The sequence below is a fragment of the Fukomys damarensis genome, unplaced genomic scaffold (genome assembly GCF_012274545.1).
Source record: "Fukomys damarensis isolate Sample0158 unplaced genomic scaffold, DMR_v1.0_HiC HiC_scaffold_2, whole genome shotgun sequence".
Taxonomy (NCBI): domain Eukaryota; kingdom Metazoa; phylum Chordata; class Mammalia; order Rodentia; family Bathyergidae; genus Fukomys; species Fukomys damarensis.
Genome location: NW_022900914.1, coordinates 8,949,087 through 8,967,207, shown reverse-complemented (window position 1 = coordinate 8,967,207; position 18,121 = coordinate 8,949,087). Strand labels below are relative to the sequence as shown.

At 41.7% G+C, this 18,121-nt stretch overlaps 3 protein-coding genes across 3 annotated transcripts in view; 1 reads left to right on the top strand and 2 right to left on the bottom strand.

Annotated features, from left to right (window-relative positions):
• The window catches only part of Rbks (ribokinase), a 94,248-nt gene extending 89,003 nt beyond the window's left edge, over positions 1-5,245 (top strand). Inside the window, exon 8 of the mRNA XM_010604711.3 lies at positions 4,444-5,245. Coding sequence (XP_010603013.1) covers positions 4,444-4,617 — 174 coding nt within the window. The 3' untranslated portion in view covers positions 4,618-5,245. The remainder of the gene's footprint in view (positions 1-4,443) is intronic.
• Positions 1-14,160, bottom strand: part of Babam2 (BRISC and BRCA1 A complex member 2) — a 471,740-nt gene extending 457,580 nt beyond the window's left edge. The window contains exon 1 of the mRNA XM_010604714.3: positions 14,107-14,160. The gene's annotated coding sequence lies outside the window, so the exon portion shown is untranslated. The remainder of the gene's footprint in view (positions 1-14,106) is intronic.
• Positions 8,669-18,121, bottom strand: part of Mrpl33 (mitochondrial ribosomal protein L33) — a 10,269-nt gene continuing 816 nt past the window's right edge. Inside the window, exons 2-4 of the mRNA XM_010604710.3 lie at positions 17,057-17,075; positions 14,107-14,213; positions 8,669-8,980 (exon numbers count right to left, since the gene is read on the bottom strand). Of these exons, the coding sequence (XP_010603012.1) occupies positions 8,931-8,980; positions 14,107-14,213; positions 17,057-17,075 (176 nt within the window). The 3' untranslated portion in view covers positions 8,669-8,930. The remainder of the gene's footprint in view (positions 8,981-14,106; positions 14,214-17,056; positions 17,076-18,121) is intronic.

The following is an 18,121-nucleotide window of genomic DNA, read 5'->3' as shown; positions in this document are numbered from 1 at the left end:
TTTTTTTTTTTTTTTTTTTTTTTTGGTACCAGGGATCAAACTTGGGTCTTTGTGCTTGCAAGGCAGGTGGCGGAACCACTGAGCTAAATCCCTGGCCCGAATTTATATATTTTTTAACACAGCATGTTCTTTTTTTTTTTTTCTCCTGGTACCAGGAATTGAACTCAGGACCTTGTGCTTGTGAGGCAGGCAGTGGCACTGAGCTAAATCCCCCACCCCGACCCAGCACGTTTGTCAGCATCTCATCTCTGTGACCAAACACCTGAGAAAAACACGGAAGAAGGTATTTTGGCTCATGATTTCGGAGATTTCAGTCCAGGGTCACCTCATGATGAGGCAGAAATATCGGGGCAGAAAGCAGTGGCAGAGCAAAGCTGCTCACCTTTTGGCACCGGGCCACAGACAGACCAGGAAAGGGCCCGAGGGAGGGTAGGGACAACACATACCCTGCAAAGGCACAACTCCAGTGACCCACTTCCTCCAACTAAGCCTCGCCTCCTCACAGCCGTTCAGCTATGAGCCCATCAGTGGATTTCAGTGAGGTCAGTGCCCTCATGACGCAATACTTCAGTTCCTTTTAATTTCTTTCTGCTTCCCCTGCCCTGTCACTAGTGTCTGCGTTTCATCTCGTACTGGTACAGGTTGACTTACTGCTTTCCATACGTGAGAACATCTGCTATTTGTCTTCCCATGTCTGGTTTGTTTCATTCAGCATAACATTTTTTACTTCCATCCATGTTGCTGTAAATAACAGAATGTCATTCTTTTTTGTGACTGAGTAGCATTCTACTGTATAAAAGTGCCATATTTTCTCTCTCTCTTCTTCCATTGAAAGGCATTTGTGTTGGCTCCATGTTTGGGCTGTTGTAATTAGTGCTGCAACAAACAGGGGTGCAAGTGTCTTCTTCGTGTAAAGATTTCACCTCCTTTGGGTGTATATGCAGTAGTGGAACTGCTGGGCCACAGGATAGTTTTAGTTCATTGAGAACTGTCCACACTGTCTTCCATGATGGCTGTGCTAACTTACAGTCCCACCAGCAGCACGTGAGAACTCCCCATTTCTCCCCATCCTCACCAGCAGTTGTTATCTTTTTGATGACAGCCATTCTATCTGGAACCCTCCCTCCCATTTTAGTACAGGAAGAACTTAATTTTGCTGTCTCTCAGTAGTGCAGAGTACTGTGAATGAAAAGAAATCCAGTTGTGAAAATCCTCGATGCCCAAATCATGCTTGTAGCATATGCAGTTCTGCCAAACTGCTTCACTGGCTTTGGCAATGGTGAAAAGCAATTTAAACAGTTCTAATAGGATGTTTTCACATGCCAGAACAATATTTCCTTTACTTTGTTTTTTGTTGGTTTGTTTGCTTGCTTGCTTGCTTGCTTGCTTGCTTGCTTTGGTACCGGGATCAAAATATTTCCTTTACTTTTTCTTATAAATTCTGAAATTGAGACATAATGTTAGTACATCCTTCTTGGGTACCTTCCGGAAGTTCGGTGTAGGAATGCAATGTGTATCATCAAATCAAGGTGATGAGCATTTCCACCTCTTCAGCCCTCATCACTGTCCTGCACTGGGAACGTCACCCTCTTCTAGTCACTTTAGATCATAGACTGTTTTAACAGCTAGCTACCCTACTGTGCCAGAGAAGAACCAAAATTCCTCCACTCTGTGTTTTGATGTCCTTTATTAACTTATGTCCTTGCCCCCTCCCCAGTCTCTAGTGACCGCTGCTCATTCCATTCTTCTACAAGAATGACTTAATTGATTTCCACAGATGAGAACTTGGGACATGGTATAACTGTTCTAAACTTTTTTTTTGAAAGTCTTGTCTGCAGCCAGCTAAATACCCTGTTAGCCAGCAGAAGCATGTAAACTAATTCCTGTCCATGATGCAAGAATGTTTCCCCTCAGCCATGTGCCCTGTTTGGTCAAGCTGCAAGGTCAAAAGGAGCCACAGAGGTCATTATATATTTTTACTATCTTAGATTTGTTTTAAAAAATTATTATAAGCTTATAGCAAATCAAGATAAAGGTAAAAAGAATACTGCCCTCATACCCTGCAAATAAGAAAAACAAATGTAGCAACTTGATACATATCTATCTTTATTCTTCTGTGTTCTTAAAAAATACATGCACACTCATATAATATCGGTACTTTTCTTTTTTCCTTCTCTCATTCCCCTCCAAATGAGATTCTACCGACACCTTTTTTAGTTTAACTAATGGACATTTCTCCTGCATAAACTGCATACTTTTCCATAATAAGAATATATCATTTATTCACCCATCCTCCTACTTGATAGTCAGTGGTTTGCCTTCAGAGACAATGCCGCCGTTGGCATATCTGTGTGTAGATCCCTAAGGTAGAGGAACTTCAGATTCTGTTGAAGTCCTAGGACCAGGGTTGTTCAGTCAGAGGGCACACACAACAACAAAACCAAATGCTCTGTAAAATTCATGTGTACTGTACTAATAAGACATGTTTATGGAAAAAGTACAGTAAGCTCTTTTGTATTTTGAGGCAGGATCTCAGTAATTCTCTAAAACTTGTGATCCTTCTGCCTCAGCTTCCAGAACACTGGGCCAGGCATGGACTACCACAGCCACTTGACCTGCCTGTCATTTAATTTTGTGTGTAATGTAAGGAGGACTCAGGATTTGGAGTCTTAAGAGTTTTCCATGGCTTTTTCCCCCCTGGTATTGGAGATTTGACCTGGGACACTCTACTACCGAACTACATCCCCCCACCCTTTTTATTTCCTATTTTGAGATTTACTAAATTGCCCAAGCTGGCCTCGAACTTGGCGATCCTCTTGCCTTAGCGTCCCAGAGTGTTGGGTTTACAGGTGTGTGCCACTACACCTGGATTTCTGTTCATTCTGATCCTTCCTCTCATATCTTTGTTCTTTAAGACCTGCCTTGTCTCTAGAAATCTGGCTTGGACTATAAGGACTTCCTTCTTCAAAGGAGGCTTTCTTCCAATCATAATATCTAACGCAGTTCTGAATTCCCACAGTAGTCAGCCCTTAATCTACGGTGGATTTCGCTTCTTTCCTATTGCCTGACACTGTGCTGAGCACATGGCTCTCTGAGTACTTCAGCTATAGTTGACACAGTCCGGGGAGAGCTGAACAACAGCCTCAGGATTTGTTATTCGAGTCTTGGGTCTAAGGAACCAGCAACAGTGAAAAACTGGAAATGCTCCTGACAGGTGTTGAATGCCAGCATTTTTTCAAGTGAGACTGTGTGGTGACACTTAAATTGCTTTAAGCATAGCTGTCAGATGAACACACGAGGAGGTGTCTCCCTATCTGGAGGCAGAGGACAATAGACTTCATGGTGTTTTCTCTCTGCTTCTCTATGTCCTTCTCCGACTTGGATAGTGGAAAATGGAAAGAAATCAGCCAAGCCCCTGTAGTTGGTTTAAGGATAACATCTGAACGTCTCTCACCACTCTACATGCATTTGTAATGGAGAAATGACTAATTCTGGGGTTAGGCAGTGAATATACAAGATAAGCCTGGGGCATCTTGTAATATACAAGAAAGCAAGCTTTCAAAAACAGAATGATTGAGCCGTGTGTATGTGGGGGCCTGGGAGCCAAATGAAAAAAGCTCCCAGTGGCCAAGGCTGGAACAGTTTGAACAACAAAATAATGTATTGGGTAATTGCCCAAATAAATATCCATGAGCTCATACTGATATAAATAAGCGACTGGATAAATAGGAGAAAAGAGACCGATCTCACATGCAGAATAATTCAAAACAGTTTACATCAATACTCTACCCTCAAGGAAACACAGCATAACTTCAGGTATATCTTCTCACCCCTTAAGAATGGTACACACATGGGGATTTGCCTCAGAGAAATACAATATGAAAAGAGAAAGCAAGTGACTTCACAGAGGAGAAACATGGCAAAGCCTATTTTAGCCAGGTGACCAAGGTTAACATCAGTGACAGGTCGTGTTGGTAGTACAGACACTTGATACGGCAAGAATGGTTTTCCTTACAAAAACCAAAATCATACTCTAACCATAAGAAAAACAGACAAATCCCTATTGAAACCCATTCTACAAAATTCCTGACCAGTCTTCATCAAAACTATCAGTCATCAAAAATAATGTCTAAGAAAGTGGTAATCTAAGGAGTCTAAGAAAACACAACAATTAAATGTAAATTGTTATCTTGGACGGGATCCTGAAACAAAAAAAGGACATTAAGCAAAAACTAAAAATCTGAATAAAGTATGGATTTCAGCTAATATATCAATATTATCTCATTAATTATAGTGAACATATCACCATAAGATATTAGAGGTATGTGGAAACTTTCTGCACTTGTATCTTTTCTGTACATCTTTATTTATTCAAGTAATTTTAAAATACACTGGGCAAGATTGACTATCTGCTTATCTTCACAACTGTGCTTTCTGTTACAGGGTGCTGGTGACAGTTTTGTGGGAGCCTTGGCCTTCTACCTGGCTTACTACCCAAATCTGTCCTTGGAAGAAATGCTCAAGAGATCCAATTTCATCGCAGCAGTGAGCGTCAAGACCACAGGAACACAGTCATCCTATCCATACAAAAAAGACCTTCCACTTACTCTGTTTTGAATGCTGTTAACCCCCAAATAAATATACCTGGAAATAAAATGTATTTGTGGGTGGCCAATCTTAGCAAACACTTACTAGAAAACCTTTTTTTCTTTGCAAATATTATGCCCATTTACTAAATCTTCAAGCTTTCATTTGTAAATAACAATCCTTTTACTTTCCAGGCATTCCAGGCAACTACAATTGGATTCCATAATCCATATCTGTGCAAACATTACCACTCTTCAAGGCCAGCAAATGCTATTGTCAACGTATTGTTAATGTTATGTGTGCACCACAATCTAGAGCTTTTGGTGCTAGGATTAAGGATGTGTGATTAGTGACACGATGGTATGGCACCACCCTAATCCCAGTAGTCCAAATAAAAGAGTAAGTTCCTGTTAAATTCTCTTACTGCTTTGCCATCTTATTGGGTTGCCATCAGGTGTTGAGCGCCAGAGCAGAGAATGTCCAAGAAAGCAAAGGGACATAGGAATGATCTCCCATGCACCTTCTGGGAGAGGCATCTGGTACTCTTGAACTTAAGACTGTCAAAGTATCTCTTGCTACTTTGCTACCTTCAGGCTGCCATGAACTGTTGCCCCTCTGCCACCTTGCCTTGGAGCCAGCCAATTATGGACTGAAACCTCTGTGAACTGTAAGCTAAATAAACCCCTTCCCCTCTCCCTGTGGGTGTTGAGTATTTTGTCTCAGTGACAAGAGAAAAGTAACTAAGACAAAATTTGGTACCAGAAAAGTCGAGTCATTGCTGTGACATTACTGACCATGAGGCTCAAAAACCTTTGGAACTGGCTTGTGGGAAGAAGAGTTAAGAAAGATTCAAAGATGCTGGCTGAAGAAGCAGAGCTAGAATACCTTAGGCTGTTCTGTATGGGAAGTTCTGGTCATCACTCAGATCAGAAGCTGTAAGGTCCAGGCTTGGTGATGTTTCTGCTAGGAAGGATTGCACTGGCTGTTGGACTCCAGACATGTGTGTTATGGGTTAGCAGAAAGTTTGTCTGCATTTTGCTCATGTCCAGAGACTGCTTGAGACTGAGATTAAGGGTGGTGGATTACTTAATCTCACAGAAGAAATTTCAAAGCATGCTAACGTTGAGCCCCTGGCATGGCTGCTGTTGGGGGCTTCTGGCCAAATCTGTGTTGAGAATCAAGAGCAAAAGCCCAGCAGAATGATTTTGAGTTTGGCCAGAAAGGAAGCTCCAGTAAAGCTGTGGACTGCAAAAACACAGCAGAGATCTTGACTGCTGAGAAGGAACAGAATAGAAAAGATGGCCTGAGGGCATACAAGAAGCAGCAGGACTCCACCCTTTGCAGCTTCAAAATTGCACAGGTGGAAGACTTTGCTTTGAGAAATGAGATCCAGAGCACCATGTTCCAGAATGGCAGCACCCTAACGAATTTGCCCCTCCAATTGGATTTAGAGTGCTCAGCCATCCAGATTCTCAACCCTTACATCCAAGAGAGTGGAAAGACTGGCTACTACTGCTCCAGCGAGTCATCCACATGGCAATGGTTTTAGGTACATGCAGAATGGAAGAGTTGTGGGGTTAGGAAGGCTTCCACCCAGATTTCGGAAGAAGGCCTCCAAGGCCATCCAGTGTGCCCAAGAGGGCTGTGTGTGAAGCTGTGAGTGTGAAATCAAAGGTGCAGTGGAGAACTGAGAAGTTTGGAGAAGCCAGGACCATGGATCATCTGAGGAAAACTTCAAAGAGGGGTCAGAACCTGCCCAAGAGAGAAGCCACTGGAGCTACAACCACCAGCAGTGCTGTAGGGGCGGAGTCACCAAAGCCCTTTGGAGTTCACAACTTGCCACACAGATGGCCAAGGATGCTAGAAGTGGAACTGTGGGATTTAATGTTTGCCCTGGTGGATTTTGGACTTGACTTGTTCCTACTTCTTGTATCCTGTCCATGATCTTATGGAATGATAGTATCTATCTTGTGCCATTGAATGTTGGAAGTGTTAACTTTCTTTTCATTTGTACAGGCTTGCAGCTAACGGTCTGCTTTCAACCTCAGAGACTTTGGATTTGAACTTTTCAGCAATGCTGAAACTGTTAGGACTTTGGCAACTTTTAGAGATGGGCTATTTTTTTTTACATTTTGCATGAAGAGATATGCGTGAGTCTTTGGGAGGCCAGGGGCAGAATGTTATGGCTTGTCTAGATGTCCCCCCAAAGCTTCATGCAGTCTTTTTCAGAAGTGGGTGAATCTAGAGACTTTGGTGCTAGGATTAAGAACATGTGATTAAACCACCACACGATGGTTTGGCACCACCCTAATCCCAGTTGTCTGAATAAAAGTTGCTGTTAAATTCTCTTGTTGCTTTGCCACCTTTGGGTTGCCATGAACTGTTGCCCTTTTGCCACCCTGCCTTGGAGCCAGCTGATTATGGACTGAAACCTCTACAAACAGTAAGCTAAATAAATCTTTCCCCCTTTAAAAAAAAAAAAAGGCTGGGGATTTAGCTCAGTGGTTCCACCACCTGCCTTGCAAGCACAAGGATTTGAGTTCAATCCCCATACCCAAAAAGAAAGACTGCCAAAGTAAAGCTAAGTTGTCAAACCTGTGATACAGTAAGCCAGAACTTTGAGTATTTATTGAAATATTTCAGTGTGTCAGCAACAGATGTGAACACTCACATCTGGCTTAAGGGCTGGATAAACAGGTCATCTGTTAGGCCAGATGTTAAGGCTTTTGTTTTCTAAAATGATCGGAGTATGGCACAGACCCTTTACATTGATTTAGCTAGGATCATATAAAAGATTTTCCTTGTTATCCAGGACTGTTGTACACAATTTCAACCTAAAAATAGCCAAGATCTCACCTGTTACTGCTTTGAACCAGAGCTTTCATAAAAGATGCCATAAAATAGCTGACTATAATGCCACAGCACTTAAGACTCAACAACTGTTTACATCTAATTCCATCTCCACAAAGCTACTCTTGTGTTTCTTCAAGAGGCATAGACTGGGCCTGGGGAGGGAACACCTGTTATTTTGGGACAGCACTGGTTTCTTAATGCTTTGGCCAGGCTGAGCATTCTTTATCATTCTCCCACACAAGGGTTTTCACTGAGGTAGGACGTAAACTAGTAAAGCTTAAAGGGAAAAAGCCATGTGCTTCTTAGACGACCCTTTCAGAAAGAAATTTGAAAGATAAAGGGAAAAACTGGTTTTGAAAATTTTCAGGAAACAATAGCCTGAGAAAGTACATGCATCTGGGCAGGGCGGTACTGTCACTCCTTTTTTTTTTTTTTTGAGACAGGGTTTTACTATGTAGTGAGACTGACCTGGAACTCACTATGTAGCCCAGGCTGGTCTCAAACTCACAGCGAGCCTCCTGCCTCAGCCTCCTGGTGCTGGGATGACAGGTGTGCCCCACCAAGCCCGGCAGTACTGTCGCTCTTATCTGAACTTCAGGATTATCAGTGGAATTTCCAAGCTAGTTTAGCTCTAGCCACCATGCTCCAGAAGCCTAGGAGTAGAGTAGCTTTATGGAAACATAATATAGCTCCACTTAGTTTACTTGTTTGGTTGGTTGGCTGATTTGAGACAGGGTCTCACTGTGTAGCCCAGGCAGGCCTTGAACTCAGCGATCCTCCTGCCTCAGCCTCTGGAGTACTGGGATTACAGGTGTGTGCCACCATGGCCAGCCTCCTCTTAGAGATCTAGAGGATAAGGAGTCCAAAGCTGTCTCTAAAAATTCCTAGCTACTGCTTTGGTGATCTGGGATTAAGAATAGGAATCAATGGCATTTTTCTTAATTATACAAGCACAAATCAAAACCCTAAGTTCTCTGTTTCCTTTCTCATCCTTCCTGTTCACCCTGTCATCCATCTTTAACCCACTGTTATTACATGGGAGTTTTTTTAAGATCACCTGGAGTGCTATTCTACCTTTTCTATGAAGTACTAGGAGGAGCATCCTAGAAGCTCTTACACAGGTCTCATCATGGAAAAACGTCTTTTATTATATGAAACAATGTCTATTTCTTGGTAATGTGTTTGATTTCTAAATTTCAAATAGTGGAGGAAGACATCACTAAGAGACAATAGCACAGGCTATTTTAATATTTTTATTAAGGGCTATAAAAATATCCAGAAAGACAAATAAATGTGATACAATGATATTTGTCCTAATATGGAGAACTTTCTTTCACCACATTGTTCCCTTTCACAATGGCCTCCAAATCACAGGAGGCAGTTGATGCCATGCCGTTTCCTCTTCTTTTATTACAGGCTGTGGGGTTTCTGAAGCAGAATCCCGCCCTCAGTCTTCTCATTTATAAATCAAATTCATTTCAATCCATTGTTTAGAGAGAGCGTACTTTTTTCTGTTCCACAAAGAGGACTTTTTTTTTCACTGTAGGGGGGAGAAAAAGGGACTGTAGCAGAAAATTCAAATGTCATCATTTTTATTAAAAGTATGTATCGCACCCAAATGCCTCTGCTTTTTGGTATTTTACTATTCCTGTGACAGTAGAATGGAGCGGACTTGCGAATTCAGCTCCTCAATCACAGAGCCCAGAGACGATGGGAGAAACAGCTAGGAAAACAAGAGAAGACTCAATAGCTGGCACCCTCGGGTCATATTCAATCAACTTGAAATATTCACATACAAAAACAGAAGCAAAAATGGAAAACACTGGGTGTCTCCACCCAGCTGATAGAGATCCACTGTAGCAGGCTGGAAGCTGGACTCCAAAACATCAGTAAGAACTGAGCAGACCACAGAAGAGAGCTAACAGCCTGGTGGAAAGAACAGATACCGTGGCAACTCTACCTCCCGGAGCCATTCAGTATACCCCACATGAACACTAGCTTGGTAAGAGAGTATTACAACCAAAACCCCAACATTATACATATTGCAGAGTAGTTCCCTGAAGCAAAACCAAAAGAGAGGGCCATCCACCCGGAGGAAAGCCTGGTAGATGCTAGGAAACAGGGCTTCCATACTCCCAGGATGCCCCTTGGCCTGCCATTAACTGCCCATGCCCCAGCTCCTCCCTGCCACTTAATTCCACCTAATGCCAAAAATCAATAAACCAAAAAGCACAGCCTAGGAAAATCTAGAAACTCAAAGGGCTGTGACCTAACAACGCATTTATCCCCACCATACAAAGAGAGACTCTACCTGAGATTCCCAAACTGTCTATGATTACAAATTAGGGCTGGGGATGCAGCTCAGTGAAACAGCACTTGCCCACAAGGAGAATGGGAGGTGGCAGCTAGGGAACTTATTTAAAATACACTCCTATTTCTCACCTCCACCCTATCATAATTTTAGTTCATTACGGTAGAGTAAAACTGGAAGACTATATTTTTTAAAACTACAGCCAGGTGTCATGTTGCACACCGGTAATCTCAGCAATTGGGAGGCTGAGGCAGGAGGATCACAGTGAGTTCAAGGTCAGCCTGGACTACGTAGTAAGACTCTGTCTCAAAAAAACGAAATAAATAAATAAACAGACAATCTGATGGGAAAGTGGCTTTAAGAACCATTAACCAATGGAATTATACCTATTAAAATTAATAAAAATATAAACACAGACATTGTACATAAGGGAAGTATTCACATACTTCAAATCATATAAGTATGACCAACCATCCTAAGACTTCAACGAAAATATTACATCTTGCATTATATGATGTTAGTAAAGAACCAAGATATTTTCCCATCAAACAATCTTGTTAATTACAAGAAATATTTCCTTCATGTTTCTCTGTATGGAAGTTTAAAACTGGGTTTAAAGGGTTGAAGTTGTAACTCAATGGTAGAGTGCTTGCTTAGTAAGTGCAAGGCCCAGGGTTCAATCCCCAGTACCCCAAAAAGGGAGCCAGGTTGGGAGGGAATATGGCCCAGGCATGGTGGCACAGGCCTGTGATCCTAGCACTCTAGGAGGCTAAGGCAGGAAGATCACCGAGTTTGAGCCCACCTAGAGGAACTTAGCAAGACACTGTCTCAAAATAAAATATTGTAAAAAGCTTAGGATGCCATATTTACAGCAGCACAGTTTGTAATAGCTAAATCTTGGAAACAGCTCAAGTGTCCATCAATGGTGAATGAATAACGAAGATGTGGGGTTTTTCATAAAATGGAGTACTACTCAGCCATAAGATAAATGAGACATTTATACCTAAATGAATACACCTGGAGACCGTACTCATACTCTTAAGTGAAATAAATCAGACACACGTGTAGATACCAAATAGGTTCTCTGGGGACAAAATGAGGACAAAAATGTATAATATTGTGAAACAGGAAGAAAATGTTCAAAGGGGAAGGGGAAGAAAGGAAGGGGTGGGACAAAGAAAAGAAGAAAAGAAAAAATGAGAAAAGGAAAAGAATGGAACAAAGCTTTTGTAAATGAGGAGGGGTAGAGGGTTTGAAGGGAAAGGGAATGGGAAAAAAAAATCAAGGTGTATCATGTACAGATACAAATTCCCTATGATGAATGTGATCATTGTGTGTACCTAAAATGTTCCAATAAACGTAATTTTTAAAAATAAACAAAAAGGCTGGGGATATAGCCCAATGCAAAGGCCCTGAGTTCAATCCCCAACACCCGCAAAAAGGTGGGGAGGGAAGAATAAAAAGGGAACTTGTCACGCTGAAAAGGTATCAAGAGACTTTTCTTTTTTTGGAGACAGGGTCTCACTATGTAGTCCAGGCTGGCCTGGAAATCTCTATGTAACCCAAGTGGCCTTGAACTCACAATCTTCCTGCCTCAGCTGCCCAGAGTGCTGGGATTGCGGGTGTGTGCCACCACATTGAGCTTGTTTTAGGAGACTATTAAAATAACCAGGAGTAACTAAAATTAGTAAAACAAAGCTTTATTCAGGAAAAGTCTTACATTCCCTGTATCCATCCCTTTAATTCAAAGAATGAATATGTTATTCCATGCAACTATACCTGGAGATTACCCACTGTAAGAGAACCCTATTTAATATAACAGTACGCCATGAGTGCCCCTACGAATGTCCAGCAAACCCCCTAAGAACCTACAGACCAAAGGGGACAGCGATGGTGACAGAGCACTCAAGGAGAGGCAAAGCTTGGCCCCTAAGCGAGAGCAGCATTTGAATGAACTAAAACAGGAAGGGGCAGGAATGCCAGTCAGGCTCCAAGGTCTTGAGTGCTAGGGTGACCACAGAGGGTGGTTCTGATTTTACAAAACTAGAAGTTTTAGAAGATGAAGTCAGCTCTGTGTAACAGAAAAGGCAAGATTTGGAGTCAGAAGGATTGGGTTCAAACTTTGGCTCTACTATGCATCAGCTTTGAGTTCCTGGCCAAACTTCTCAAAATGTTCGACCCTCAGTTTCCTTCTCAGTTCCAATCTCCTTTACGGAGCTGCCGCCAGGTACACAGTGAGCAAGCGATATGCATTAGCAGAGTTGAAATGACACCATGCTACCTACAACCATAAACATAAGTTAATTTTCTGTCACAATATTTGCTGCTTAATTCATAGAAAAATGAATCTGTCAAATTCTTTCCCTACAGCTGACCTAAATCTATTCTATTTCAATTAAAGTCTTTATTGTCTTGTTTAGTCATGCAAGAAATTAAAACTGACAAGTTTCATTCTCTTTATGATAAACAAAGTTTAATAAGCTTATGCCTCAGCACTTAATCCTTCCTCCTTGGAAATCAGCATCGAGTTTTATAAAAGAAAAAGGAGCCTGACTGGCAGATGCAGCCACTTCTTGGCAGAGGGTGTTCTATGAAATGCTCAGGTAACTGGGAATGTTTCCTTTCCTGATTTCCTTCCTAAAATAAACTAACAAGACAATATCCTCCAACCAACTTTACTCACTGCAATAAAATATGCTGAGGAAACTACCAGACTACTTGGTACCCTGGGCAAAAGAGCAGGCCAAACCAACATCTTCATCGTGGAAGTCTGCAGGACATCCAGCAGGTGGGCAGAAACCCAGCCACTCTGCTAAACAAAACGTTCACTTCTTCAGAAAAGATAACGTTGTGCTGTCAAGACTTGAGAGCATTCCTTATTAGCAAAGTTCTGTCTATTAGAAATTTATATGTGAATCTTTTTCTCCCACTTCTTATGTATGATCACAATGGTATAAGATTATATCCTTTCCCAATCTCAAATCCTAAAAGTCAATCTGACCAAAAATAAGTTCCCAATACCATCTCCACAGTAAGAATAAAAACTCTAATACATTTCATACTTAAAATATCATAAGTTATTCAATCAACATTAGTACTACACAAATTCCTAAAAATAAATGGTAAAAGAGCTAAAATAGCAGAAAAACAATTACTTTACTACACAGTTTATCATTTTGAGTTTTTACCAGCTATATAAAGAAATCAGAGGGAGAATAACAGTATAGCAATCCAGTGTCAAACTTTACCATTCTAATAATTTTTCCAACAGATGAATTATCCCGAAATTAAGATTTTTTTTAATCAAGTATAACCTAGAATTTCCTTTTATTATAATAATGATCAGAAATATGAACACCATAAAAAACAGCAAAGAATTTTACTTTTATTAAAGAACAGAACTCAAGCAATTTAAAGCTGATAATCGGGCTTCTCAGAGCATTTTATAAATGTCTTCTCACATTAGTTCAGCCTTTCTCTTATTAAGAAGCAATTATAAACAGCACAAAAAATGAAATAACATCCAGAGGACTGACATAAAAAAGTGTGTATGCTGGATTATTCTGCATAAATCTGCACATCAACTGAAAAACAGAACGGGCTTCCACCAACAGCCATCAGGTGCTGACTGTTCTTCTGAGCAGACAATCTGGCCTTGGGAATACCAGTCTCTTTTAGACAAATACTTATCTCTGCTAAGACCTAGTTACCATTTATTACAGCATTTTAGTGGATGACACAAAATGGAAGACCAAATTTCCCACTCTCCTGAACCAATGTAAAGACATTATATTTCTTCATCACAGATCTGAGGCCCATAACTTGCCACTCTAAAACCACACACTCCCTTTCTCTTAAAATTTCTTTGTAAACCAGGTATGGTGACACACGCCTCTAATCCCAGAATTGGAGGCTGAGGCAGGAAGATCGCAAGTTGAAGTCAAACCCTATCTCAGAAAGGGGGAAAAAAAGCCACCAAATTTTTTCGTTTCCCCAATGCTACTGCCTATCTTCTATGTGGCTGATGAACTACACCTCAAGAAGTTTTCCACAATCTGTCCTATCTAAAGTCTCCCGGCCTCCCTCCAACTTCCTCCCACACCTCAGCATCATTTCACTCAGAGCATTCACCATAATGCCACTCCCCCAACCAGACTGTAAGTACCAAGAGCACCAGTACTAACCTGCCTTGTGTCCTGGTGTGGCTAGCACCATAACAAACATTAAGTGCACATTTGCTCAATGAACGCTACAGTGTCAAAGGGGCCACAAAACTACCAGAGACATTTTGGAAAGTGGGCAACAGACCTTGAAAGCATTTAAACATTTTGCAGAGTAACTTCTCTGAATCTTACCAACTGGATCATAATGCAAAAGGGTCAGTTTCTCCCGGAGTCGGCCTCTCCTGGCATTGAAGGTAATACCTGTTCCAGCCTGGCTCACCATTCTCACCAGAAGAGTTCTAAGATTAAAAGGTAAACTGTTACAAGTACAGGAAATACACTAAACTCAGTCATGAGGGGATGGCACATTTGGAGAATTTAGTGGAGTTATATAGTTGTGGACATTAGTTGGCCCGAAGAAGGCTCTATTCTAAGACTGCCTATATTTCCCATTAAACATACACTGAGGCTGGGTACAGTGGCTTAAACCTGTTGTCCCTGCTACTCAGGAGCGGAGACAGGAGGATCTCAAGTTCAAGGTCAGCCTGGGCAACTAAGCAAGAATTTGCCTCAAGATAAAATTTAAAAAATAACAATACAGGGCTGGGGATGTTGTTGAATAGTAGTGTGCTCACCTAGCACATGCAAGACCGAGTTCAATGCCCAATACGGCCCCAAAAAAAGTTTCAATGATTCTGAATTCCAAAGTTTGGCCTCCTACAGAGAGTCTGGTAATGAACTAACCAAAAGAGTAAGAACAATAAGCCTCACTAGGGGTCTACCCTGACTTCTACCTTTCAAGAACAGATGTCAAGTGGTTCTGCCACCTGCCTCGCAAGCGTAAGGACCCAAGTTCAATCTCCGGTACCCCCCCAAAAAAAAAGAACAGATGTCAAGAGGGGAAAATACAAAGTACTGGTAACTACAACTGACTAGTCAGGCAACTGTAAAAATGACTGCCTCAGAAGAGCCCTCTCTTCCAGAGCACGAGCAATAAGAATACAATCAGAAAAGGACAAAAGTAAGAGACTAAAAGTTCTAAATCACTGATGTGCAAAGCTTGTACTCCTTCATACTGCATATAAATTACAGTCAACCAAATCATAAGGCCCATGTTTGCCTCCCTGGACTTTTTAGTACCTGTACTGTTACTTTATCGTGTGTCTTAGCTCCTCATGCAGACCGTTATTTCTCATGTGAGTACAAAACAAATTTGAACCATTTAAGACATTTCATACCCTTGCATCACTTTCAATGTTCAGTACAGTGCTTCCACAGAGGCACACAATATTTGATTAAGATAGATGATAATCTTTATTCTACAAAGATTCAACAAATCTCTATCGAGTGCTTACTCTATGGAAAGCATTTTGGGAATAGTAAAGCTCTCAATGCCTGTGTCTGTCCTTTAGGAGCTAATGCCATGGAAGTAAGGTGACGCACAAGATATGTGTAGCAAATGTGGCAAGAAGGTACGAGCAACATGATACAGGGAACGCCTCAGAAACCAAAGTTACAGACTTCTACAGAATCTGGGGGTGAGAATTTTGACACAACTGGATTATGAGAAAACCATAAATCAATAAAAGATATCAGGGAGGAAAATATTAACAAGTGTTTTCATTAAATTTAATTTTTTTTTTTTTGGAGACAGGGTCACACTATTAGTTCAGATTGGCTTTGAATTCACTTTGTAGCTCAGGCTGGCCCTGAATTCACAGTAATTCTTCTGCCTCACCCTCCTCTAAGTGCTGGCATTACAGGCGTACCCCACCACACCCAGCTACACTTAATTTTATCTGTTTTTTGGTTTGTTTTTTTTTTTATACTGGGGATCAAATTCAGGTCCTTGTGCTTTCGAGACAGGCAGCAGCACCACTGAGCTAAACCCCCAGCAGCTACATTTAATTTTAAAAACTCTAGTTTTAGGTATTTTTGATGTCTTGGGTTATTAAAAAAAAAGCTATTTTCGGGCCAGGGATTTGGCTCAGTGGTTCCACTGCCTGCCTCGAAAGCGCAAGGCCCCGAGTTCAATCCCCGGTACCAAAAAAAACAGCTATTTTCAACTTTTTTTTTTTTAATAGAGTCCCATTATATAGACCAGGCTGGGCTAAATCACTTTTCTCCTGCCTCAGTCTCCCAAATGCCGGATTACAGATACGCACTACCATGCCCATAGAATTTTCCTGTCTTTAACACAGGAAATCACCAGTTACTGTGAACAAAATTATTTTGAAATAGTAGTCTGGTATTTCTAGTTTCTTTGGTACACCAAGGAATCTTTTTTCATCTGCCATATTTAGAGTGCTTGTATTATAAATGCAAATACAAAAGTGATTTTTTAAAAAGCACCTAGGATGTAATAAAATAATAGGTTGGGTTTTTTTTGGCTAGATTCCTGGAGTGGACTCTTGACAAATGACACCTGGTCCACTGTTTGAGGAAAGAGGAAGACAATGGCAGGCAAAACAGCACAGGCCCATGCTTCCTTTAGGAACAAGACAGTCAACTTACAGATCTGGGACTAGAAAAAACAGAAGCACTCCTGTAGTTAAGCAAAGCTTTCAAATGCTCACTGAAGCATCTGGATCTATGATTTTTCAGTTTTACCATAGTGTGAAATCATTCGGTAGAAGCTGGACTTCAAATGTTGATGTCTTCCCAGGCTAGCAGTAAGTGATGAGATACTCTGGTGATGTGCGGTGGTTCTCAGTCACCACAAGATCACGGCCACAACCAATAACCTAGACCAGCAATGGCGAACCTCTCAGAGCGTTCAATGACAACAAACAGCTCGCTGCAGCACGCGTGCCGTAAGTTCACCACCACTGACCTATATATACTATAGGTCTTACAGAAGACGGTGTTGCTAAGCTATGATGTTCTGTAAGTTAGATTTATTATAATTTTCAGTTTCTGATTATTTCTAACTTACAACAGGCTTATCAGTGGTAACCCCCATCATAAGTTGAGGTGCTTCCGTGTTTTTGAAAGAGAAGGGCAAAATAATCACATAAGTAACTCTCAAACCAGCTTTTACGAAATCAAAGCCAAATGCTTAAACACACAAGGACATATTGGCAGCAGCTGGGCTAATAAATCTAACAAACAAGCAAAATTCAAATTAAAAACTTTTACTTACTTTGACTTGCTCTTGGCAACTTTTTGTGTAAAGAAAAGATTGAAAGAGAGAATAAAAAATATAAATTTAGTAGCATTCTTATGCAAAGTTCATATAAACGTAGTAATACAGTAACTAAAATCATTTCACTCATGACACCTGCAGTAAACTGTCACTCAAGTATGTACCTACTGCATTCCCAAGGCTGGGGGTGTAGCTGAGCGCTAAAGCACTTGCCCAGCATGAAGGAGGCCCCGGGTTCAATCCCCAGAATGGGGGTCGGAGGGATATTCCCTAGATACAACTATTCTCTATTCTAACATTTTGTAAAAAGATGTTTAAAAGATCCAACCAGACCAATACAATTCTTAATATAATGCTTCGCACAATCATCTTAGTTGGACTGGCTACTTTTACTTTCTAGTGTAGCACCTGCTCCACTTTTCCTCTTTGAAGTTGCAAATATTTGCACTGGAACAAGCCTCTGGCTTAACAAGCCACCCTTTGCCAACTGCAACAACTATCACATGAGGTGCAGAGGGGACGCTAAATCTAAGCAGGCCAGGTGTAGCAGGAAGAGCGCCGACGGGAAAGTCGGAGGATTTCTCCACTGCTCCCACCGTGTCACCTTGGGCAATACACGGCCCCTCTCAAGGGCGGTTTTCTCGAAGTGAGTGGCCTAGAAATTCTGAGGTCTCCCCATTTGGGATGTGCAGAGTGAGTCTTCTGACATATTCCTACCGAGGGCAGAAAAAAACGCCCACACCTGCACACCAGACCTCAACGTCCCGCGAACCATAGGTGAACCGGGACTGGTCCGGCAGCTCGGAGTAACCCTCTCGCCGCGGCGTAAACCGTCCGCAGGCGGCCGCCTCCGGCCTAGAAATTCTGAGGTCTCCCCATTTGGGATGTGCAGAGTGAGTCTTCTGACATATTCCTACCGAGGGCAGAAAAAAACGCCCACACCTGCACACCAGACCTCAACGTCCCGCGAACCATAGGTGAACCGGGACTGGTCCGGCAGCTCGGAGTAACCCTCTCGCCGCGGCGTAAACCGTCCGCAGGCGGCCGCCTCCCCGCCCGTGT